Here is a 25,868-nt window from a genome sequence, read left to right as displayed (position 1 = left end):
TGGCTGCTGCTAGGACACTGACCACTGACAGCGGAATGGCTCCCTTTGTCTTGCTGAAATCTTACATGATTCAAATGAGTGGGGATTCGAAGCTTGGTGGGAGTTTTAAACAAACCATTTCTGTACGAATCAGACTCCAAGCAGCAGAGGCTAGCACAGCTGTTTCAGTGAAGGAGCCAATATTTTTCAAAGCTCTTTATTTTGTCTCACAAGTGAATAAAAATAGCAGAACAAGTTCTCATGGAGTTAACAAGTTCCAATTCTTACAATGGATGGGCCCGTATCAACTAAAAAAAAGGGTCCCACTGCATGTCAGACTTCACATACAGGGTTCCAAACAACAGAGCAGAAAGCTAACACTGCACGATCACATGTGCATTTCCTACCCAGTGATCCTGTTGCAGGTACCTCAAAAAAAAAAAAAAAAAAAAAAAAATGTAGGAAGTCAGTCCTAGGCACTATGCTAGTCTAGCAAGAGAAGCACAAGTACGCTACGCCATAAATGCAGTACAGCTTGGGGTAAAGATATTATAGGCCCAACTGTCAAAGCTAAGTTTGGAAGAGACAGAATGCCTTATGGACAGAGCAAGGGACTACGGGAGGACTTCTGAATTCTGTCACAGATGTTCTTAACTTGCTGTGTAACCTTGGACAAGGCACTTCACTTCTGTTCCTTACTTCCCACCTCTATAAAAGGGGGGAAATTATAATTACCTATCTCACATAAGAGCTTGGAGGCATTTACGGTTTGAAATCCTACCATATCAGAAGATGGTCTAAATTAGCTGTTCCCACTTAAGAAAGATCTTGGAGTCGTTGTGGATAACTCTGAAAACATCCACTCAATGTGCAGCGGGAGTCAAAAAAGCAAACAATGTTGGGAATCATTAAGAAAGGGATAGACAATAATATTGTTTCTACAGAAATCCATGGTACGCCCACATCTTGAATACTGAGTGCAGATGTGGTCGCCCCATCTCAAAAAAGATATATTGGAATTGGAAAAGGTTCAGAAAAGGGCAACAAAAATGATTAGGGGTATGGAATGGCTGCGGAGATTAATAAGACTGGGACTTTTCAGCTTGGAAAAGATGACGACTAAGGGGGGGATAGGATAGAGGTCTATAAAAATCATGACTGGTGTGGAGAAAGTAAATAAGTGTTATAAGAGCTAGGCATCACCAAATGACATTAATAGGCAGCAGGTTTAAAACGAATAAAAGGAAGTATTTTTTCACACAACGCACAGTCAACCTGTGGAACTGTTTGCCAGAGGATGTTGTCAAGGCTGACTATAACAGTTCAAAAAAAGAACTAGAGAAGTTCCTGGAGGACAGGTCCATCAATGGCTATTAGCCAGGATGGGCAGGGATGGTGTCTCTAGCCTCTGTTTGCCAGAAGCTGGGTATGGGCAACAGGGGATGGATCATTTGATCCTGTTCTGTTCATTCCTTCTGGGGCACCTGGCATTGGCACTGTTGGAAGACAGGATACTGGGCTAGATGGACCATTGGCTAGTATGGCCGTTCTTATGTTCTTAAGTCAAGAGAGGCAGCAGACACAGTGTGATGAGTCGTGCATTTAAACAACTGGCTTGGTGAAGAGAGAATATGTCTTAAACCTATGCACCAGGTCCCTCTACTGGAACAGTGCCCAAAGTGGAGCTGTTCCCTTAATTCACAGAACAGGGTGGAAGCGATGTACCTTGCTTCTGCAGGCGGTTGATGAGAATGGTGTTTTCATGTATGTACGTGTGCAGCCACAAAGGCTTAGGCAGAACCACCAATGCCCAGAAAGTGCCATACTAATTCCAATGCATGTGTCCTATAGTTCAGTGACAAGTCTCCTACAAAGTTACTCCTCGCTAGCTGCATTGATTTCCTCCACTTCAAAGGGCCATGGTCAGGGAAAAACCCCACCACATGTGTTACGGTGTGGTCCTTTCATTGAAGAACTGCAAAAGGGGTATAAAGGCCTTAAGACACCACACAAGGTATACCCTCTGGAATTTCCCCCCAAGCTTCCCTAAAGGAGAAGTGCATAGGTATGGCACAGCCCTCTAGATCTGCAGAGCCAAGAATCAGCTCCTCCATGCTACTCTTACAGCTGCCTCTGGTCATGGAAGTATGCTACTGCTGGATGCCTACCCTGTCCCACTCGTCTCTGATAAAAGCAGTCATAGAATTAACATCTACCTAAAATTCAAGCTCAACCTCCGGGGTCTGCAGGGGAACATTCCCCAGTCCCACTTCCCTAAAATCAGGGCTATCCCAGAGGAGTAGAATAGACACAGGTCTTCTCTGAACTGGGGGGGGGGGGGGGGGGGAGGGAGAAGAGCATACCACACTGGCTTTGCTCCCTTCCTTACCTGGTACTTTAAGCTGACCTATGGAATGGAAGAGAGGCTAGGGCCAAGAATTAGGCTCCTAAACATATACTTAGGAACTAAGTAAGTGGCCCAAGGACCCTATTTCACCCATTTTTTAAAAAAAGGTTTGACCTATGCCCTGATTCCATCCGAGGAAGTGGGTTGTAGCCCACGAAAGCTTATGCTCTAATAAATTTGTTAGTCTCTAAGGTGCCACAAGTACTCCTGTTCTTTTTGAGGATACAGACTAACACGGCTGCTACTCTGAAACCTGATTCAGCAAAGTCCTCAAGTATGTGCCTATCTTTAACATGTGATTAAAGTCCAATGATTTCAATGGAATTACTCCTGCTTAAATTAAGTATGTGCCTAAGTACCTTGCGCACTCAGGACCCCAATGCTCTATCAATCATATCGTTTAAGAACACTGGCTATTCCTAATACAGGATTAAAAATAAAATTCTCTCGTTTTCTATTTATGTAGTTTGCTTTGTGCAATCTCATTTTGGACCATGCAAATAAAACTAATTAATTCATCTCATTTGTGTTTCTAGTCAGTTTCACAAATTCTCATGCATTAGCACAGCGTTGTACCCTTTAATATTATACAAGGGTTAGGTAAGTGTCAGTCATTTCTACATTTTAGGCCAAATTTGTCCAGATTCTGCTCTAACCATTCCAACGGGAAAGCTTATCTTATTGTCTTATTTCCAAGAAGAAAGCGGCGACACTGTTTGGTACATAGCAAAAAACAACAAACAACAAAAAAGGTACTGTGTGAGATCAGGACAAAGCCATGCAACAGCTACAGTGGACACTGCAGCCATGCAATTTAACTTTGTTAGCTAGTAGCTTTACAAGTAGTCAAGTGATCACACAGTTCAAACATATTTCATATAAACTAATGCAGAACTGCTAATGTTGTAAAATTAGAACATAAGAATGGCCATATTGGGTTCATCTAGCCCAATACCCTTTCTTCTGACAATGGCCAATGCCAGGTGGTTCAGAGGAAATGAACAGAACAGGTAATCAAGTGGATCCATCCCCTATTGTCCACTCCCAGCTTCTGCCAGTCAGAGGCTAGGGGCACCCAGAGCATAGGGTTGAATTCCAGACCCTCTTGGCTAATAGCCATTGATGGACCTAACCTTCATCAACTTATCCAATCCTTTTTTGAACACCAGTGTAATTTGGCCATCACAACAAGGCAACGAATTCCATATGTTGGTTTTGCATTGTGTGAAGTACAGTACTACTTTGTTTTAAATCTGCTGCCTATTAATTTCATTGGATATTCTGGTTCTTGTGTTCTGTGAAGGGATAAACAACACTCTCTCAGTCACTTTCTCCACACCATTCATGATTTTATAGACTTAATCATATTCCCTTTAGTAGTCTCTTTTTCAAGCTGAACAGTCCCAGGTTTCTTAATCTCTCCTCATATGGAAGCTATTCTATTCCCTTATAGTTTTTGTTGCCCTTCTCTGTACCTTTTCCAATTCTAATATAGCACTAATTAGCCCTCAGGAGACAAGGAATGCGGAAGTTAAGGCTAAATGGACAGTGTATGTTCTGCCCTATTGTGGATGTGAGCATTATGCTACAGCCTCTAGTTCAAACCCCGTTTTTCTACAACTCATTTATGATCTCTAGCAATGCAATTAAAAGTCTACGTCATATTCATATGTACAAAGGACAGAGTGAAGGATGTTCATTCCGATTTTGATTGCTTAATGCAATGCTATCAAAATTCCAGCGAAGGTTGCAAATCCTGTTAACTCTGTATTTAATTAAACCTGTTTTAAGTAAAGAATTAAAGCATAATTAAAAGGCTCCTTGGCCAGAGGGAAAAAACCCTCTCCCACATCTCGGAAAAGTCTAGCTATGGAAGTTGCTTTACAGCTCTCTCAGTTGTGGAGCTCCAGTGCAGGTCTACTTCCTATGCACTTTGCCAAGTGTCCAGGGGTTCAGAGAAAGCTCCTCTGCTTTTTATAAAAAGGTATCTTAAGATATGAAGGATTTAAAACCACTGTGTAATTTAGCCATGCAGCTGTGCACAAATCAGTCTTCCCAGCCTCGGATGAACAGTGCCAAGTATACTGCAAACACTCAGAACATGTCCTTCCAAGTCTGAGCATAGTAAAATGGAAGTCCATTTTCTAAGGAATGCCCCCTTTCCCTCCAGACACTTTGCGGGACTATTTAAATATACATTTTGACCTCCAGCTGTAGAGTGGCTCAAAAAAAAGGCCACAAATGTTTACATGGGGGGGAAAGAAAATTCCTACTTCACGCTCAATCTGCTAAAATGATTTTGATCAGATTTGAAGCTCACTTTGAGGCATAGACCAAGCCTGGAAAATCCCAGCCTGAAAGCTTGAAAAATTAGAGACTGAAAACAGGGTATTAGAATGGAAATCAGTGTGCTTACTTTAATAGGAGGGGCACTGACCTCTACAGTTAAGTGTATAGAAGACATATGTAAGGCAGTTATCACTTAGCCACTGCGCCATTACATAAAAAATCTGCCCCAAAATAAGATTAAACTATTATTCCACACTGGCCCATTCTCCAGCAAAGAATATCCACACATAGCATGTTTCTTCCCCCCCACCCCAAAATAGGTGGTCGTGGAGAAAGATTCATGTGCTTCCTACAAGAGCAAAGACACATTAAACTTCCCACCATTTGCCAGGTTAAACCAATGCAGCAAAAGATTACAATCTAGCTTCGCAAAGTTGCAGAAAAAATGACCATCTAGGCACAGAGTAAACTTGCCCATCCTTCATCATGCTAAATGTTTTACTCAAAGCAAGTAAGGCTCCAGGCCAACAGAAATGTGCATTGCTCTAGCAAAACCCCTCTCCTCCTTTTCTTGATTGTTCCCTTTCTTTCAAGGTATTTTCTGCATTCTCCAGTGTTATGCTGGTATTAGATAGAGGTCTGTGTTCTAATTTTAAGCTTCTATAGTTATACTCATTAATGGGAATACCCTTACACTTTAATGAACATCTACATTTAAAATGCTCTTTTCCTGCATGCCCAAAGAGACAAAACTTTCGGTAGATGGAAACCAGATTACAAATAGATCTAACAGTGAGGATTTTTGCCAGAGCACCCCAAGACCTGCCCACCCACATCTCCAAAGGTTAGGATGTGTATTTTACACAGTTTAATTTTTGCACTCATGTAAAGAGAGTTCTGCTTCATTTGCTGTATAACAGAGCCAAAAGAAACTTGAGTTGTGAAGCTTTCCACATGTTTTGAGGTAACTGGAATGATGCAAAAAGCAGATTCTTCAATAGTCTTGCACAATGTATTTATAATTATAGTCAGAAGTTTCTAACATCCTCCTCCCGCACAGCACCCCTAGGGAAATGCATTCAATAGTAAAACATTCATAAGTTACTTACTGTGCTTCTTCTGAAGATTCCTGCTTTATCTTTAATGTTCTCTTTGTGGCAGGCATTTCATCTGAAAAGCAAAGTTCCAACAGACAGTTATATATTTAAAACTCTCCCAAAGCTTTTTACTTTGAAAGGTAATAAGTTGTTCACTTAGTGCTTTCCAGTAAAATTCTGATGTCACACTCTGAGGACATTGCTTCAGCTCTTAAAACCAGCTACTATGTAAGCTACATCACCATCCCTGAATTTTTAGCTACAGGATCAAAATCTGGCTTCACATGTGCAAGATCTTTCAAGGACAAGAGTAATTCCTGCCATTAAGTCACAAGTTGATTTCATTGTAAACTACATTCTGAGAAAGGCCATTCTGCTTTCAATAGCATATTTGAAGAGCAAGCACCAGAACAAACGTATCTGTATTCCATTTAGACTGTGTGTGTGCTAAGTACCTTTCTCATAACCATTCACTGAGCACAGAGAATATTGTCAGCCCCAACTGCATGTAAATGTTGCTGTAATTCTTTTGAAGGATAATGGTGACAAACCATCAGAGCAAAGCCTGAATCACCAGAACCCCTATATGGAATTACAGTCATTTATGTACATTTTTAAATACATGGCTTAAAGAAACTCCTTCCTGTCTCAAATAGCTCCTTTCTTAGCCTTATTCTCCTCAACTCCCCCATACAGTCTGATCCTCTTTAAATTAAAAACAACATTCCTAGTTCTCATACTTCAGTTAGATTGAGGAGGTATTGCTATTGTCATTTGAAAATGCAATTTAATCCATCTCTTAGCCAAAGTCAGAATTTACCAGTCCCCAGAATATAACTGCAGAGGAAGGTATATTTGTGTGCCTCCCCTCCCCCCCCCCCCCCCCCAATTTAACCTACAAATACGATCGAAAAAGCGAGAACAGTGCCTTTATCCATCTTCCCTTGTAAATGCTGCCTCGCTCTTACAATCCCATTGGAATCATTGTTTAAATTAACTTCGATAAGCTTCCATAGACTCGGTAAATATATATACACCTTTTCCCTTCCTATTTATTGTAGGCAAGAATGTACCTCTATTCTATACAAAACACTTACTCGGAAGTCAAATGTAAGCATATTTTCAGGAAAGTGGATCTTTCTGTAATATCTATCTGTCAGGGTTGGGCAACAGCATTTGGAAGACTAGGGAGATTTTTTTTTTTTGGAAAAAGGCAAAAATTTGGCAATTTTACTTGCACAACATAAAAGTAGTTGTGGTGTGTGGCTTACTAGCTTTTTACGTCTAACAAATAATGAGTTTATACTGAGATCTACCTGCAAGATTTTTTGTTGTTGTGTGACTGTGAGCATCAGCAGTACAGATCAATTAACATCAAGTTCAGCAATTTATATTTCCTTCCCTCTCACACCCCCCCATTCAAGTTCCTTTTAAGCAAAACTCAAATTTTAAACAATGGGCCACTCTAGCATCTTGTCAGGAACAAAAGAGCTACGTTACCTGTTTTAAAATAAGACAATGCAAACAAGCTAAAGTCTACTTATTTCAAATATTCTACTTGTTAGAATTCACTAACAATAAAAACTAGCAGTTAACCAGTTCAGTCCACAATTTAGTTACACAGAGAAGGTGTTTGACAGCTTTAGGGAGCCCTGCAAATTAGGCACTTGAGATTTATACAATTGTACAAATTATAGGAATTAGTTCTGATTTATGACAAGTCTTAAACCTGTAAGTATAAGAAATACACAGAAGTAGGCACAGCAGCATTATGGCATAGGATGGATTAGGATTATGGAGTAGGATTAGCACTCGACTAACTACAAGCACATGCAAAACCAAAACATACAGACGGATCAATAATCAATTTCTTACCCAACTCCGGGTCTCCGCCCTGGTAGCAGTGAAGATCCTGACTGTGGTTCCCCCAATCCTCCTGTGAATATTCCTCCATAGTGCTGCCATCCGATTCCAGCTCCTGGTACAAGCCGCTACTATTAATGAGTACAGGCTGGCAGGGCTGCGAGTCCCATCCTCCCTGACCAAACACCTGTTCCAATTGTTCAAATGTGTAACTGCTTTTCCTTTTCCCAACACCATGTTCTTTCACTCGACTGTAACACCTGCGAAGGGTCTAAGACACAAAACCTTTTGTTACTCAATTGGTGCTAGCTTTCCAGAATGGCACGCACTCACGTGCAGATAGAATAAGAATGCTAGACAATCTGTTTATTTTTACTTATATTGCTCAATCTTTGTCACATGTGGTCAAGTATTATAATCCAATCACCAAACTGCCAAATTAACCTTTGAAAGACAGGAAGCATCACAACTTTGATGTTCCTGACACACGATGCTTTAGCTTGAATATCAATTACAAAGAACAAAGTTGTATAGCATCTACAGGTTCACCAGTTTCAAAGTTGGGGATTTTGAGGGCAGGGGAGAATACATAAGTGTGCTACGTATTACAGGAAAATAAACACAAATCCCATCCAATATACCAGCCAGCCGGTAGAATGCACACCTTCTACAGGAAGGAGAGAGTACAGCTGTTGTTGTGCCCACAGTTTGGAGAAGGTGGGGGAGGGGGAGATAGAAAGAAGAGTCCCCAAAAGCAAAGACAGTCCAACCTTCCTTATTCTAGTAAGAAGATACAAGGTAAACAATGTTTGCCTAAACTATTTAGCTAGTAAAATGTATTACTTACATATTTTGCATTCCTTACTAACTCACTCTGTCTCTTGGGAAGCTGCTGAAATTTAAAAGAGGTCAAATCAATAATGCTCCAAATTCCCAGACTCAAACATCAAATAACAATACTAAGATGGCCACATCTAGCAATCCATTACAACAGAGTCCAGTTCAGATTTTGAAGCCTCCAATAAAGACAGATTGCCAAGCTTAGACCAGGTTTTTTGCACCTATTTGATTTCTTATTCTAGTGGCTGAGTTGGTAGCAAGTACTATGCATTATTATAAGATACAGCATGAAATCTAACTCTTCTGCATCTGCTTCCAATTTTCCAAGTCAAGGAGGAGCTGTTTAGAAAGTCTTTGAATTAAAAACATTAAGGGACATGAATAAAATGTGGTTCTACTTTGAAAAGTGACTAAATTGCTTTGTAGGATTCCACATCTACTGCGTTTCAAGGACTTCCTATCAGATGTACTCAATTTACAAAACATTTTTCTCGTAACTGCCATCACTTCAAACTGAACCTTGAATAAGAAAATCAAGCTGTGTTCTCTCACAAAAGCAAGCATTAGGGCTTGAAAGATGCACTTCTGGGCCGAGGACAGGCTCTACTATGTTACCTTCTACAGAGCCATCACATTTCTAGCACTTTTGGTTGCAAAAACAACCTTCCAAGCCAAGAATGTAAACCGATGTCTCTTCCGGATTCTCAAGACAGCTCCAGTGTGGCTCATAGAGACAGACAACTCTGATCAGTTCCAGAGCTGATATTCAGAAATCTGGAGGGCAGAAGTGCAGCTATCAAGAACTCATGCTAGTTGCATGCTGCTGCTTGTGAAAGCTATATCCAGCAAACAGCAGGCACAAAGTTATTCAATGCTGAAGAGTCAAAAAATGGAAACTGGGACAGTGCAGAGTAGCAGAGATCTCATCCCACCCAAGATGCAACAGCCAGGAGACCAGAGAGGAAGAGAAACTCCTTTTCTTCCATAACTGGAAAGAGGTGCTTTAAAGTGTCAGAGCTACATGCCCCCCCGTTCCCAAGCAAGGTTGAAGGACAATATTCTAGTTGAAATAGGAGCAAAGGTGGCAGGGGCATTGGGCCTCTCAATGGGATATTGATCGCAGGGCTACTGTCCCCCACCCACCTGTGTCTTTAGTATCTACCGCTGGTTAGTAGGCAGAGTCCTCCATTTAGTAGGTGTTGGGTAAAGTTTTCAAGTGTTGATAATCACTTTCCACCTGTTCAACAACTGTGTGTTCAATGGGGCCGGATGAGTAATTGTGGGTAGAACTAGACCCTGCATTTGATGCTTAATCTGTTGATGATCCATGAGAGAACTGCATCCCTCTTTGGGAGAGGGCACTGCAAGGCTAAAGAAGTAAATACTAAACAGGTCAGTGGTTAGACCAAGCAGGTAATACCCAGATACACAGAGAATACATGCGAGTAGGTAGTACCAGTTTTAAAGTCACTTTGCAGAGCAGAACTACTCTTTCAGATGGATACTTTGTCTCACTCTAGACTGATGCTACATTTTTCACCTCATTTATGAGGGTGTCACAGGGTAACATGTAAACTACTATATCATTTGTGACCTGAAAAAGAGCTCTGTGTAAGATCAAAAGCCTGTCTTTCACCAACAGAAGTTGGTCCAATAAAAGAGGTTACCTCCCCCACCTCGTCTCTAAGATCCGACAACTGACACAGCTACACCACCACTGCGTATCATTCCTAGAATTTTTTAGAAATCAGTGTACTCAAATTTTAAAACAAGTTTTCATGACAATTTTATATTCTTACATACCTTGCAATATTTCCTTATCCAACTGAGCAACAACGGTACTGCTGTCTGAATTTGGAGGCCCATGAGATTCTAACTGATTTATTAATAGCCAAGCTAAATAAACACACTGTTGTCTTCAGCAAAGTTAACTGAGAAGCTTCAATATCCTCTGATTAGGTCCTTTGTGAGCCCTCAACATCTGCAAACACTGGCTTCAACGTTTAAAACTCAATTTCAAAAAGAGTTCTCCCTTGGACGGATGTTACCAAATTATCCATTTAAGACTTCAGCAGAGGCAATCTTATTAGCAGCCATTTATTTCATTCGGCCCTCAACACTAACGTTATTTTGCGAAGACCATGGCAAAAGTTCACCAAGCACCTACTCAGCAGAGACCAATGCAAAAGATGAAGGAGGCAGTGCCCTGGTCAGAACACATCTCCAGATGCTTTGGTAGAATGGAAAGCATATGCTGAGATTACTGCCAAAAGGACCCAGGACCTTGCTTGGATGATTCCATCTTTCATATTCACCTCTGGTCAGTAGACATCTGATAAATTCAAAGCTTTCTACAACCCCATTAGCTTCTGAAAGAAGAGCTCCTCCTGCCAACCTACAACTAAAAACTGTTGGTGGGACCTCTATTTTCCTTCCCTGGAGAGTGGGGACTGCCACTATTTTCTCCTCCCCACATTTCCATTTTCTCCATCATGGATATCTCCTCTATGCTTCTACAGCACATGGCTTTAACAGCACTGAACTAAAACTGGCATATTCTGGTCTGTTTCACTGCTGCCCCACATGATTCTGCATGACCACCTTGCAGCTAACAAGTGTTATTCATTTCACCCTGCAGTTGTTTGCAGGCTCAAGAATGCAGCACGGCATCAAGACATTCTGCAGATTTTCTGCATAATTATTATAACTAGGAGCGGGGGGGCTGTTTTTGAAAAATGAAGCCTTAATTCTCCCTACACCTATAAGAATTCCCATGTTATCACTGGAGAGAGGCTTTTTCAAGCCTTGTAGTCCCTCTCTCCCTCCCAGAATGCAGCTGGACTCCTGCTCAAGGGCATTAACACCACATCTCCATATAGTGCCCTACCAGCACCTTTATATCATCATAAGTCTTTTCAGAAGAAAAAAATCATGTTTATTTTTAATATAACTATTCAATGTGTGATGCTAACCATCAGATGCCTTCTCAAATTTTATTACTAAACAAATACTGGGTGCTCTACGCTCAGAAAATAAAGACCATCTCTGCTCAACATTTATAACTTAAAAAGCCATACGTAGAAAATGTGACACTAGGAAATCCAGAGAAGCTTGCACTACATGCTCAGCCCCTGGAAACAGGTCAGCCCTCACTGCTGCTGTAGCATATAGGTACCTCCAGTAGTTTGCCCACTAATCCTGGAACCAAGCCCTACTCAGCAGCTCCAGTTTTCCAGGCTGTCAATATGGGCACTGATGACCTTATCCCCACCAATCAGTTTCCCACTGCAGCTATGTTTTCCGAAGCTGTATACCTGACTCACCTGGTCTAGTTATGAATCACCAGCGTAGCTAAGCAAAAGTTCCATGGGAAAGACTGAAAGGGCAATGGGCTGAGGAGCTGCCACACACGTACGAGATTTTATCCGTTAACACTTTGTACAAGTCAGTGATCCTCAGCATCTTGTTCATTTCTCCAACAAGAAACAACCTTCTCCAATTAAGGGGAAAAATTCAAAGAGAAGGTCTTTTGTCATGCTTACTAAATGTCTATGTATGACCAGGTAATGGTCTTACAAATCTCTGCTGTAAGATACTCTGGGGGGGAGGGATAGCTCAGTGGTTTGAGCATTGGCCTGCTAACCCCAGGGTTGTGAGTTCAATCCTTGAGGGGGCCACTTGGGGATCTGGGGCAAAATCAGTACCTGGTCCTGCTAGTGAAGGTGGGGGCTGGACTCAATGACCTTTCAAGGTCCCTTCCAGTTCTAGGAGATGGGATCTCTCCATTAATTAATTACAAAATAAAAAAAATAATAATTTAAAAAAATCTTGATCAAAAATAGATTTATGGCCCTTTGTTTTCAGTTTATTGATTTTTACTGAAAATGTCCCAGATTTTACCAAAGCTATTACTCAGTTTTTACTGATTTTCACCCATACTTTGGAAGAGCCAGAACTCTCTGAACCCAACTTCCCACTTTGGAAGGAGAGATAGCAGCTCGTTAACTGGTCTCTCTCCTTCTGGAGCCAGTCCAGGCTTTGGGGGAGCCAATTCAGAAGTACCAGAATGACTTGAGCACTGGTATATGTACTGTTTTCAATCCAATGCCCAGCACATACGTGTTACCACTGTTGGAGATAAGTATCCATGCTATCAGCATTCAGAGCAAATGAATGTTAGTGAACTACTTTTCATGCTAAAATGGGTTCAAAATGAAAAGCTATCCAATTACATTTCAGAACATGAAAGATTTTTTTTTAAACTTCAAAACAAAAGATACAAGAGAAGAATATTTACCTAGAAAACTCCCTTTAATTTTGTAATAAGATACAACAATTACCAGGAAGTTAAAAAAAAACCCTGAAAACAAAAGGGCCGTAGATATGTTCTAGCCCAAGCAGAAATTACAGGCTTGATGCAAGAATTTCTGGGTGAAGTTCTCTGGCTTGCGTTAAGCAGGTGGTCAGACTAGATGATCATAATGGTCCCTTTAGGCCTTAAAAAAATCTATATACTGGATGAAAAATATGGGTGATCTGAATTTTTTGTTCTGCTCCAATAGCTCTCCTTGTGCAAGCAGGTTTTTATTTATTTATTTAAAAGACAGTTTGTCTGAAAGAATGAAATTATTTTCTGAGACCAGTAAAACTCTACTTCTGGGATAAAGTTTGGAATGGTGGGTACCATCCAATGAATGGTACATTAAACATCTTTATATTACTGAAGTTCCCATCCCAGAAGTCCTCTTGCCACGGTAGCAGATACAAGGAAAGCAACACAGAGGGGAGTTTAACATTTCTTTACTAGAAATGCTTTCAGGAACTGGTGCCCTGAAGAACTTTTTAATGAGAAGATGATTCAAGAGACTGGAATTAGTGTCAGAGTCCAACATGCTTACTCAAAATTGTCACTAGAGCCTATAGGGAGCAAATACCAAAATCCAGTTGAAAACCGTTCTGGCAGAACAAGAAGTTGTAACACTGATTCTTCAAATTGTTCATCTAGCTCTACATTCTTGATGGAAGTGTGTGCTCAGCTCAGAAGCTCCAAGCAAGCATGTCTGTTGGGGCCACTTGCCTCCTCCCCATTGCTCTGGAGTCATAAGGCACAAAAGGAGCAGAGGCCAAAACCACCATCAGTTCCATCTATTAATTCAGGAATCCTTGCTGACCCTTTGAGAGCTAGCCACATGACTTCTCTCTCAGCAAATAAATAAGCAGTCACCAGCCTTCTGCAGGCAAGCAAGGATTAGTTAAGAAGACCAAGTCCAAGTTATAATGCTGAGTGAAGGACCAGAGTTCTAAAGAGCAGCCTTGCATAGTTCAACGAGAGAGATTTTGAAAAAGCAAGTAACAGAGGCTGCCTTACACCTATTTGAATGTGATCCAACTCTCAGAGGTGGCTGAACATGTGCCAAGTCAGAACAGTCAAGCATAGACTGTCCAAATAAATCACCCTGTGGGTTGAGCAGGATTGACTCTCTTATCCCTATAAGCCAGAGTGACCAGGGATGTTTGGATTGTTTTGGTCTCGTTTAAATAGCTAAGAGTCTTCTGTCCACACTATGGACCCGGATGTGAAAAACACTTCCCTCAATGCCACTAAGGCTTGGAGAACAAAACCAGCAGGTTGATGTCCAGCACCAGAGATCACTTGAGACAGGAATTTGGGGATGAGGAAACAGGACCACCCTATCCAATGTAACAGCGTAAGGGATGTCCGCTATCTACTGCAATAGCCGAGAGGAATGTTGTCTTTAAAGAGATAGTAGAGATAAGAGGAAAACGACCTCATGAGTTTCATTTGCCTCTGTTCTGCCATATGAACCTTATGCTGTCCATGGGAACACAGCTCAAACCCATCAGAAATTGTCATCTGTAGGGTAAGTTAAGACTGACAATCCTCACACATGAAGATAGACAGCTGAGTCAGCTCTGACTTATTTTGGACCACCTCAGATCCACCACTTCTTGATTTGCTCTTTGGACTTATTTAGCCACCAACTAGCCCTCAGACATGCTGAACTTTGCTTCCATCCTCAGTTAATTTAACTAAAGCAATAGTTTGTTAGTGATTCTCCTCTGCAATGGCTGAAGCACATGCTTTAGACCCCAGGAGATCCAACTGGATTGATTTTTTCATTAGTGGCAGCAGCAGTAGCCAGAGATGCTGAGAAGTAAAACCATTCCTATGGACTTGATATTATTAGTCCAGACACTGTCAGCTAAGGAGCAATGAGAAGTCCACAGTAATGCCTGAAGAAAATTAGAATGACAGGAAGTTTTTAAGTGTCTACTTATTAATCTGTGGTGTCTGAGATGACAGCTCCAGGGAAGCCAAATTGGAAGCAGCAGAACAGCAGCTAGACCTCATCTCCTGAGGATGGAGATCTACAGAGACCTCTGTCTAGTCCATTTCCACAAGAGTTGAGGACCCAGGGCTCCATAAGGACAAGGCAGTTCAGAAAATCTCCACAAGTACACAAGGCTTGGGGGGAGGGGGAGGGAGAGGAGGGACAAAGGTGGGGCAGATGCATATTCAGGGAAGAGACTCTTGTTTGTTATCAAGCCCAGTGGAGCAAGCAGAATAAGTCCCAACTTAGTCAAGGCACCAAAGAAGTCTGGCGTAGACTGCCAGTGCCACCCCTCATGGCAACACAACCACCATCAGGATTCCTAGGTGCTAAGGCTCTGGTGGCAAAGCCTGAAGTGGAGTAATGGAAAGGATTCCTGCTACAGTTAAAGACAAACAAACAAAGTCTTACTGGTACTGATGGAGGCATTAATGAGTACAAATGCTTCTAACTTGGTATAAGGAACCCATCTAGGCACCAATATCATGGCAACAAGCACTAGACAGGTCTAGATCTGACCATGTGACTGTAAAAGGAAGGGAAAAACGAGACTCCACATCAATGAATTACTTGAACTTCAACACAGCTACCATTAAAAGCATTCCTTCCTTGTGTCAAGATCTCCTCTCCTTGAGCAAAAACAAGCCATGGTGCATTAGCTCATGCATTTGGGGCGAGATGGAGTAGACAATTACTCTCTTCACCAGTGAAAAGCAACAAGAGTGTCCTGTGGCACCTTATAGACTAACAGAAGTATCTCTTCACCAGTTCTTTGCTATCATGCTCTCACCTGCTGACCAAGACATTGTTTTACAGACTTCTAAATAACAGTCCTTAAAAGCACTAATGGTGATCTTTAATGAATAAGGGCATCCCAGAGTAGATTTGCTTGCCTTCAAGGAAAAACACCCTCTCTACTGTTCAAAGGCCATCAGGGATTACTTTTCGGATGCATTCCTCATCCTAGACTTTATTAAGGCCTCCTTTATACCTTGCTATCAAATTCCTTCTGTCTTGTCATCCAGGAAGATTTCAAGGGCAGCTCCCAGTACAGAAGTGACAAAAAGCACTGCTGATAGGTCAAGCCTCTTGGCTAGCAGCAGAATATGTGGCAGTAAGGGCCAGCATCATCTAAGAATTGATAAGTGGTGGATCAAATAGAGCCATGAGAGCACAAGCCACTTTGGCAAAAAGCTGAAATCCTCTGCAGATGTTGCTTTCATCCATTCGTCTAAGTGCTTCTTTCTAACAAGACATCAGTTGTTTCTGACCTGGGTTGAATCACAGCTGGTTCATCATCCAAATCACAGTCCACAAAGCACTGGAGAGCAGTGAGACTGCTGAGAGCAGGAATGATGGAGAGGTGACAGTATTCAATATTAATGTATTGGTGCCACTGCATCCTGTTGTGTCTCACTTGTAGCTTCACAGTAAGCCAAAGAGAGTAGATGTGATGGAACCATGGATTTCATGGTTCTTGGAAGTACAGTAGACCAGCATTAACCTCTGAAAGAAGGCATTACTCCAGCATAAGGCTCTTTCATCCACCCTTAGAAGAACTTAGATTTTAGTCAACACCATCAAGCGCTGCTGGCATACTAGGATGAGCACTGACACTTTGACCTTCGGCATCACTAAAGAGATGTTAGCCTCCACTGAGAACACACACATCTGAAACCAGATTGTTTGAGATCATGGAAATGTGTGGAATTCCATCAATGAAAGAAATTATCCCAATGCCACCTTCTCAATCTTGCCCAAAACCAAAAAGTTAAACTGACAAGACCATAGTCAGCCATCCTTGCTCAAGAAACTAATGTAGATGTACATTTAGCTGTATAAACAAAAACCTACAATTCCAGTGTATCACAGCTAACTTTGCTCTGAATTTGTGGGTTTCATTAGTTTCAGGTACACCCAGTAAATTCTGAAGCACTTAATAGAATATAGAAGACAGTACAGAAACTGTCAATCTTCCAGCAGCAACTACTGCATCTTGGCCATTCAGATTCTTACCTACCAACCTAAAAGTAATTTGGATCATCCTTGTCAAGGACAGGAGGCCCAAATAATAGTCTGCCTTAATCAGTTAAGGACACAATTAAAAAAAATGAACTAAGTGCCACTAGACTGACACTTACAGGATTATTAATGTGACTTTTGCCAGCTGGGATAGACAATACAATCCACTTGGAAATGACTAGTGCAGATTACATTGTATATTACAATACTCTTGTAGTCAGCTTATAGGAGAAGGATACCTCCATTGTATATTTAGGAAACAGACATGGCTCAGTCACCTTAGGGAAGTTTATACTTTTTCAGAACTCTTAATATTAAGGTCTGCAAACAGGATCTACTCATAGTTTGATCCTCTAGAAGAAGACACACGGACATACAACAACTATCAGAAATAGCCCACTGCAATCCCCAGGCCCTGCTCTTACAACATAGTTCAAAAAGATGTCCATAAGGAAGTTCCAAAACTCATCCTTATTATTGCGGTATTTGTCTATTGTAATTTCCCCCCACCTTACAGGTACCACCAGGAAGCTATTCTCATGTATGCAGAGATACAGGAGGTCCTCCCACCAAGGAAGTTTAGAAATTGGTGATTATTTGGAGGAGAGCTACAAGCCCTGGAAAATATGCCTCACACAGAGACTTAAGGCATTTAAATCTATTCAGCGTACTGAAGAAAAGGTTAAGAGGTAAGATGGTCTATAAGTATCAGCTCAGGGAGGATACAACAGGGGGCTCTAATCTATCAGACAAAAGGGGTAAGAGCCAGTGACTGGAAGTTGAAGCTAGAAAAACTTCAAACAGAAAACAAGTTTCCAATTTTGAAAAGTGAGTAACTCACCACTGGAACAGCTCAATATTAGATGTGCTAGATCATGATTTAAAATCTTTAATTTAAAATGGGATGCCCAAGAGATGTGTTCTAGAGTTAATGTTTGTCACTTTAAGTTAATATTCAAAGACAGATTGTTGTTTCCCTCTTACTTGTGTCTCTCCGTCATCTAACAAAAGACTTTCCAATTAGAATCTTCTGGGTGTTCTTTTTTTTCCTGTGATTTATACCACATGTCTGGAGAGGACCGGTAAATGTATCAATCATATGAAAACGGTTTAAAAGGTGCTCTTACAATTAAAAAATAAAATGTCTGCTGAGACTATCCGAAGTCCAGCAGAAATCTACTTAACAGTTTGGAGTGTGGGGAACGATTGCTATACACAAGTATTCAGCTACTAAGATCATGGGAATCATGAGGACAGATCAGTGGAGGTAGTTGCTCTGTAATACAACTCAAGATTTTGGACAAGTGATGATAGGTTGTAAGTTTTCTCCCTTCAGATCAGCATGATACAGAGAGATCAACACTAGGTTGGCCACGCAGGGCTCAGTCACAACAGCGGATATAGAGTCAATATTTTAAAAGAGATTCCCACTCTAGCTGAAGCCAAACAGATATTACCTCACCCACCTTGTGTCTTTAATATCCCAGGAACAAAATGGCAACACTGAATACAACAATGGAAGATAACTAGTCCAACTATTTATTAAAAATAAGAGTCAAGGTCAAACAAATGACTAGCATCAATACAATGTTAAGTTGCAACTCTGAAGGGTATTGTCCACTGGAAAGGCATATTAATCTGGAAAGATGGTGATAGCTGTCGCTATAGTAGGTATAGATAAACTGAAACAGGTTAACATGAAAATTCTGCCTGTGAGTCAAACTTATAAACATGGTGTTGTCAAATGCACAAGGTAAACTATTTGTCCTTTGCTGAAGAAGAATGTAAATGTTATTGGAGAAGAAATTGTTTAAGAGGATTTTAAAATGTATAAAGTATTTTTTTAAATGATATAGGTATACTATTTAATAGTACTCTTTTTCCTTCTAGAAAAATCTAAAAGCCGAACCTTTGAACATTTCTGCTGTTTTGGCCAGAGGAGATTGACTTATCGAAGACTTTACGCACTGTGCCCACTGTCACAGGGCATCTACATGTATTGTTTTCAGTGATACATTTAAATGTTAGGACTGGGATGAGACCACATAACCCAAGTATTGTAACTCAATTATAACTAATTAACTAATCCTGAGGAACACCACTTTCACTAACACATCAGCTTTTGATCTTCATATTATTGTACATACATCAGTCTGACAATGCAAAGTACTATATAAAAGCTCAGTTTTTATGTAGTTAATCTCTATGCTTTGCGATTCAGGTTAAGAACTAAGCTCTTGTTCGCTCTCTAAAGCGGAGAGAGTTTTAGGTGAATGGAAGATACACAGTTTTAAAAAATAAATTTGCACTTCATGCAGGATGTGGGATGTTTTGTGATACTGTCTCCAAAATATAGCTTTTTTTTGAAATTCTGAATCAAAATCAAACAGACTCTCTCTTCACATTACTGCACAGGGGTAGCTACACCAATGCCATGTAAACCACTTTGATTGGTTTCTCTACTGAATAATGTTTGCTCACATACAAGTGAAGAGTAACAATAGTACAGGGCAACAACCATGTGTATTTTAGCAAATACACCTCTACCCCAATATAACGCTGTCCTCGGGAGCCAAAAAATCTTACCACATTATAGGTGAAACTGTGCTATATAGAACTTGCTTTGATCCACCAGAGCGCACAGCCCCGCCCCTCTGGAGTGCTGCATTATATCAGAATTCATGTTATATTGGGTCACGTTATATCAGGGTAGAGGTGTAATTCTTCTGTTAACAAGAACTATGAGACCACAGGCAATTTGAAGACCCATTGAATAATCAGTAGAAAGTATCAATGACCAAGAAACTATAAAATTAAGGATATAATTTAAAATTTGTAGAATAGGGAAAATACATGCTCAACAAAAATCTTTTTGAGATACCGCTGATGTGGAAACTAAGATCTAAATTTTCTGTGCTTCATGGTTAACAAGCCGGTTGGTCCAGAGAACTTCCTAGATCAACAGGGTCATATTCAACGTGTCTCAGTTTGAAGATATAAGATAGCAATAATTGTTAGAACTGTTGCATATGAATCCCTAAATTTAGCCACTCTAAAGATTCTGGTTCAAATTTAAAAGCAGGCTCATTTCTAGATTGCAGGCCAGCTGTGCATATCTGGAGAAAAGCATATGCAGATGTTAAAAGACAGGCGATTTGAACTGGGATCATGCTTTGCATTTTACCCTAATTCAAACATGATGCATGTATTTGAGACAACTGAAAGATGGAAAACACTTCTGAAGAAGAGTGGGCTAAATGAGTTGGTGGGGGGAGGTGAATCAAGATTCTATAGATTCTATGGAATTTAAGTGTTTGAGGAAAACCAAACTAGTTATTGTTTAAAAATACTAAACATAAATCATGACTTAAGAAAAGTGGCATCCCAAATACTTTCTGTTTATACACTATAGTTGCAATTTCATTCATTTTCGTTTCTTTGTTTAATGCATGTCAAGGGATACCAGTCAAAATTGATTTTTATAATCTATGTGGAGGTTCAGCTATAACTTAATTAAATAAAGCGATTTAGGCTGACATTTCCAAAGGAGCCAGGCGTCCACATCTCACTGAAATTCCACGGGACTTGGTATTTTAAAGCCAGAAGGCACGATTGTGATAATCAGGGATCCTAGAAATCCGACTGCCATGGGGAACCCCCCCCTATCCCCCCCAGAATGTGTGCTTTTACAGAGAATCTTTAGTTTTTACATTTTGTGAAAAAAATAAAAACATACAGTAGAGCCCTGTTTATCTGAGCCTCTTCGTGTTAACTGTACTGGGGCCAACAGCCCGGGCCCCATCACCTGGGACTTAAGCTCTCCGAGTTATCCGAATTTTTGATTGTCCAATCTGGGCCTGGTCCCAATTAGATCAGATAAATGGGTTTCTACCGTCTCAATAAAACATTGTGTTCAACGAATGCCAATATATAGCGTGGCTAGGAAAATGAAAGTTCAGGGTTTCATTTTAATAGTGGAAAAATGCAGATTATGTTTTTTCAGAGAATTTTGTGTTTTTTTTAAATCATGGAAAACTAGAATCCTCCGTGATCATCTAGCCTGGTGTAGTGCATAAACCGTCCAGAGAATTTCACGCCGTAATTTCTGCATCAAGACCAACTCTTGGCTCCATTGGAGAAAAAAAAAGACACGCCAGCCTTGGCTGATGCTGGATAATTAGTGAGAAAAGTCTGGTTTTGAGCACTCCAGCACTATCCTGAATGGTTCTCTGAGCATGTTTTCCATACGATGCTCTTCAATACAGTCATCTGGGAGGATGAGAGTATCGTAACAGCAGGGTTCCAGGATATGCAAAAGATCAGGTAACGGCATGATCTCACTATTGTGGGGTGTACTGTAACACATTAAGCTCCATTATGGAATGTGTTCAAGATGTAAAAAGAATGCACCAAAAAAAGTCATCTTCACAAGCAAGCAGCAGCAGCTGAGTCACAATATTGGACAGCATTAACATTTAACTGCTGTTCTTCACCTGTCCATTTTGGCAGGAAGCCTGAGGTTTAGCCTCTCATAGAATTTACTCATTCACAGACTCTTTGTTGTTCTCATTCATAGAGAGTGTATCAATGGGAACCATTCACACACAAAAAGTAAATCAAATGGTTTTAACAGATACTAAGGGTATGTCTTCACTACCAAGGCTGTGTAGTCGTGGCACCAGCGGTTTCCCAGCACTGTAAATCCCCTCTCCCCCTGAGGGGAATAGCTCCCAGTGCTGGTGCACGGTCTACACTGCCACTTTACAGCGCTGAAACTTGCATTGCTCAGGGGTGTTTTTTCATACCCCTGACTGAGAAAGTTTCATGCATTAAACAAAGAAAGCTGTAAAGTGGCAGTGTAGACAAGGCCTACGTGATACTTTCTAATGCTTAAAATAGCCTACACAGTTCATAATAAGTGTATCAGATTGTTCCGGAAGGGTCTATAGACAAGTATCTGACAAAACTGCTAAGTGATGCTCCTAGAGATATCAAACTTAAACTTGTCATGTAGCGATAACAGAAAACCTTCAGTTTTTCCTCAACTGCTTATCATTGTGATACACAAGCATGAAATAATGTAGCTAATTCATTGACTTTGCCAACCTTGATCCTTTCAGGCTGGCAAAGTTCTGTTCAAAACTTTCAGTCTAATGGGAAGGAGTGGGGGAGAACCTTCCTAGAAATAAGCTTAGAACAGTCTACGTGAATGGACGTAACAGAGTCATTAAAATGTTCACTCTGGTATACAGACACTTTTTTTTTTGGCAATCATCTTGTGACCTGTTCAAACCAACAGGCTCACCCAAACCCAAGTGCTCCAAATGCCACTAGTTGTGAAAGCCTTTCACCATAGAACCTACTATGTAATGCTCTTGGGAAACATTACATTTACTCCCGAGTGTGTAACAAGTACAGCTGAATTAATCCAACCGTCTTCTGCAGTCACTGCATAAGGTTCCCTCCACCATCCAGTAGCAATCAAGGCCTGGTCTACATTGAAAAGTTACATTGACAGAGCTACGTCTTGTAGGGATCTGAAAAATCCACACCTCACAGATGTATTTAAGCCAATCTAACGTCTGTGTAGACAGTGCTAGGTCGACGGAAGAATTCTTGCTTTGACCTAGCTACTGCCTCTCAAGTAGATGGATTACCTACAGCGATGGGAGAACCTCTCCCATCACTATAGAAAGTGTCTCCACTTAACACTACAGCAGAGCCACTTTGTAGCGTTTTACGATAGACGCAGCAGAAGACTCATGAAAGAAAACTGGACAAACAATGCAGCCCTAGTGTGGAGTAGTTTTAAGTAATTTTTCCCCATGCACTAGACCCTGTAGTAAAACTAGACATACACATGTTTCATGCAAGTCCAGCTGATTTACACAGCAAATCCTTGGAAGATGCCCAAGAACATGGGACTCAAAGAAGTTTTACAGTGCATCAAATGACCAAGTAGAAGCATAAAACCAGCACCTGCTTCAAGAATAAGTAATTTGTGCATTTCAAGTGTAAATGCGAATGATCAAGCTCAGCAACAGTGCAGACCCGTGGCCTGCAATAGATGGTACATCAGGAAGCTGGAGAGAGACACACAACTGCTTGGTAGGTAGACGAGTAACCAAGTCTGCATGTAGAGTAGGACAGCACACACAGTACTTTCCTCTCCAAAGATGAAATTCCTATTAATATATGGAATCTTAAGGTGAGTGAACCTTCAGCTGAGATGCACAAAAAACCCACCCAAAACCCGCAGTAGTGCGGTATACTCAAACATTCCCGCTTAATCTACAATTAAAGCAGGCTATAAAAATACTGCAGCTGTTTAAGAAATTATATCCGGGGTCACACCTCACCAGGTTCAAAACTCAATATCCCCACAGAGGGGTGTTCTAACCCATCTGGCTTCTGGTGTGCCCTGCAAAAGGCAACTTTTCAGAGACAAGTCAGTCTTCAGAGTCCAGGATTGAGGGTAAAACAGGAATCCCTCTGCTTAGAGAAAGTGCCAAAGTATTCAGCACAGACGAGCATTACAACATATCTTAACAGGTTAGAAAATTAACATTTCAAACAATGATTGTACCCTCTCTGTCTTTTAAAAATAAAAACAAACACAAAAATAATGTGGAATGGTTAACCTTAAAAAGGTTAAAACCTCTGATAAGGAAGACTAAATTTAACCAAAAGGTGAATCTGGATTTGGTGAAAAGCACACTACCTTCTCAGCATCACATTCTATATAAGCAAAGAAAACCTATTTGTCTAATTCTGATGAGCACATCTGCTATACTTAAAGCACCTCACTTGAGCAGGTTTTCACTACTTAGCAAGACAAAGTGAAAGATGTTCTTTCTTACTGCTCCAGAAGGCACATTCTAACCTGGAACAAAGAAGGAGCAAGCTAATTCAGCTAATAAGAACCACACTAACTGTTCGCTCCTAATGTAGACTAAAAATCGGACTGAAGTTTGTGCCCCTTCACACTGCCTGGTTTCAACTGACACTAGAAGTAGAAACACAGCTATTTTCACCGTGTTTATCACCTGACTGAAAGTCTTGCAAGAAGACTAGTCTGTATGAGATTTCCCATCCAATGAGAACAGGATGGTTATCTGAAGTTCAGGATGCTCTGAAGGAAGACACCCAACCTCTAGAGTCTTGCTCATCACTACACGTACATGCCCATTCCCCTATCCATCCCAGAGTGCCAGACAAGGCGAGAAAAGCCTTGGAGAGGGAACACTGCCTCCCCGCCAAGCAAAATAAATAAATAAATCGATCATATGCTCAAATGACCATAAAACAGATACAAATCTGGTATCAGCGCAAGGCCGATTCCCAGCCCAGCATCAGGACCCCCCCGTGTAACATCACTGACCCCAGGGCAAGGCGGATTTGCCGGGATGTCCAAGCCACCCAATTCGACCCAACGGACGAAGCAGTTTTCGGGACGGCACCGTCTGACCGACCCTCCTCTGAGCCCCATAACAGAGCCGCCGGCGCTGTCCCCGGGAGCTGTCCACGGGGTCAGGCCGGGTCGCATCCCGGACAGCGCTCAGCTGCGAAAGAGGACGAGGGTCTCTCTGCCCCACCCAGCGCAGCCCCCTGCCCCGGCCGGCGGGCAGAGGCCTCTCTGCCCAGACCCTCCCTCCCGCCCGCCCGCCCGCAGGACGCCCCCTCCCCGCCCGGCGGGTACCTTGATGCGCTCGCGGCACTGGGACGGGGTCCGCTCGTAGCCCAGCTCGGCCAGGGCCCGGGAGACGCGCTCGTACATGGCGGGCCCGGGGGCCTTGCTGCCGAAGACGGTGCCGGCGCCCTCCAGCTGCTGGTACCGCGCCTCCACCAGCCGCTCGTTGCCCCACACCGCGATCAGCGCGTTGGTCTCGGCCGGCGTCCACGACATGCCCCGGCAAGCGGCTGCGGCCGCGGCCGCCGCGGCGCCTCCGGGAGAGAAGGAGACCGAGGGCGATGCGCCGCCGCGGCCCCCCGCGCCGCCGCCCCCCGCCCCGGCCCCCGCGGCGGCGGCAGAGCCCGGCCCGCCCGGCCCCAGCGGGGAGGCGCCGCTGGGCGTGGAGGGGTCGGAGAGGCTCGGGTTGCCGTCGCTGAGCGCCCCCGGCGAGCCCGGCGACAGGACCTCCATCTTGGGGATCTTCAGCGGCGACTCGGCGGCCGGGAGCTGCGAGGAGCCACAGGGCGCCGCCATATTGGAGCTGCGGAGCCGAGCGGGCGGATATGACGCGCGCCTGGGGGAGGGGCTTCCGGCCGAGGGGAGGAAGGCGGCAGAAGGGGGAGCCCGCGCGCGCGGGAAGCACGTGCCGTGGGATGGGGAGGGGGTGCACGCGCGCTCGGAGGGCGCTCGAGGACAGGTGGGGGCGTGGCCTGGGCAGGGGCGGGGCTGTCTGCCCGCGGGGCTTGAGGTGGGCGTGCTCGCGGGCCACGTGGCTGGCCAGGGGGCGCGGCCAGGAGCCCGCGTGGAGGGGCTGGCTAAAGGGGGGTGCCTCAGGGCTGCGGAGGTGCCTGTTCTTTGGCCTTGTCTGCGCTTGCTCATGCGCCAGTGTAAAACGGAACCTGAAACCGGTGTCACCCTTCCAAATGGGACACCCCAAAACCGAGTGACCCCCTCAGTGCAAACCCCTTAACAGTGCATGGCTGGTCTCACCTCCACCCATGTAGGTACAGTGGTGCAAGGTACACAGCCAGCCCCTTCGGGCCAGGAGATTCTCCTCCTAGCCGCTAAACCCATTTGTGCATCCTGATAGGGTGGCCAACTTTCTGTTTGCAGAAAACCAAACACCCTTGCTCTGTCTGGCCCCGCCCCTTCTCTGAGGCCCCGCCTCTGCTCATTCCATTCCCCTTGCTGGGGGTGGGAGTACAGGCTCTGGGTGTCTGGGGGTGTGGGCTCTGGGGTGGGGCCCAGGATAAGGAGTTTGGGGTGCAGGAAGCGGCTCCGCACTGGGGATGAGAGGTTCAGAGTGCAGGAGATGGCTCAGGGCTCAGGGTTGAGGTGCGGGCGTG

The 25,868-nt window shown here is 42.8% G+C and overlaps 1 protein-coding gene across 5 annotated transcripts in view; it reads right to left on the bottom strand.

Annotated features, from left to right (window-relative positions):
* Nucleotides 1-25,079, bottom strand: part of MSANTD2 (Myb/SANT DNA binding domain containing 2) — a 34,481-nt gene extending 9,402 nt beyond the window's left edge. For 3 of the 5 annotated variants that reach the window (XR_004643686.1, XR_004643687.1, XM_034754782.1), the window contains exons 1-4: nt 24,550-25,079; nt 8,483-8,527; nt 7,648-7,906; nt 5,785-5,845 (exon numbers count right to left, since the gene is read on the bottom strand). Coding sequence is in view for 3 of the 5 variants with exons in the window: in XM_034754782.1 (XP_034610673.1) it covers nt 5,785-5,845; nt 7,648-7,906; nt 8,483-8,527; nt 24,550-25,056 (872 nt within the window). In the remaining 2 variants the exon portion in view is untranslated. The remainder of the gene's footprint in view (nt 1-5,784; nt 5,846-7,647; nt 7,907-8,482; nt 8,528-24,549) is intronic. The other 2 variants (XM_034754783.1, XM_034754784.1) reach the window with 2 other exon arrangements.
* Between the last annotated feature and the right edge of the window lie 789 nt (nt 25,080-25,868).

The sequence above is a fragment of the Trachemys scripta genome, chromosome 21 (genome assembly GCF_013100865.1).
Source record: "Trachemys scripta elegans isolate TJP31775 chromosome 21, CAS_Tse_1.0, whole genome shotgun sequence".
NCBI lineage: Eukaryota > Metazoa > Chordata > Testudines > Emydidae > Trachemys > Trachemys scripta.
This window is presented reverse-complemented; position numbering and strand designations above follow the sequence as displayed.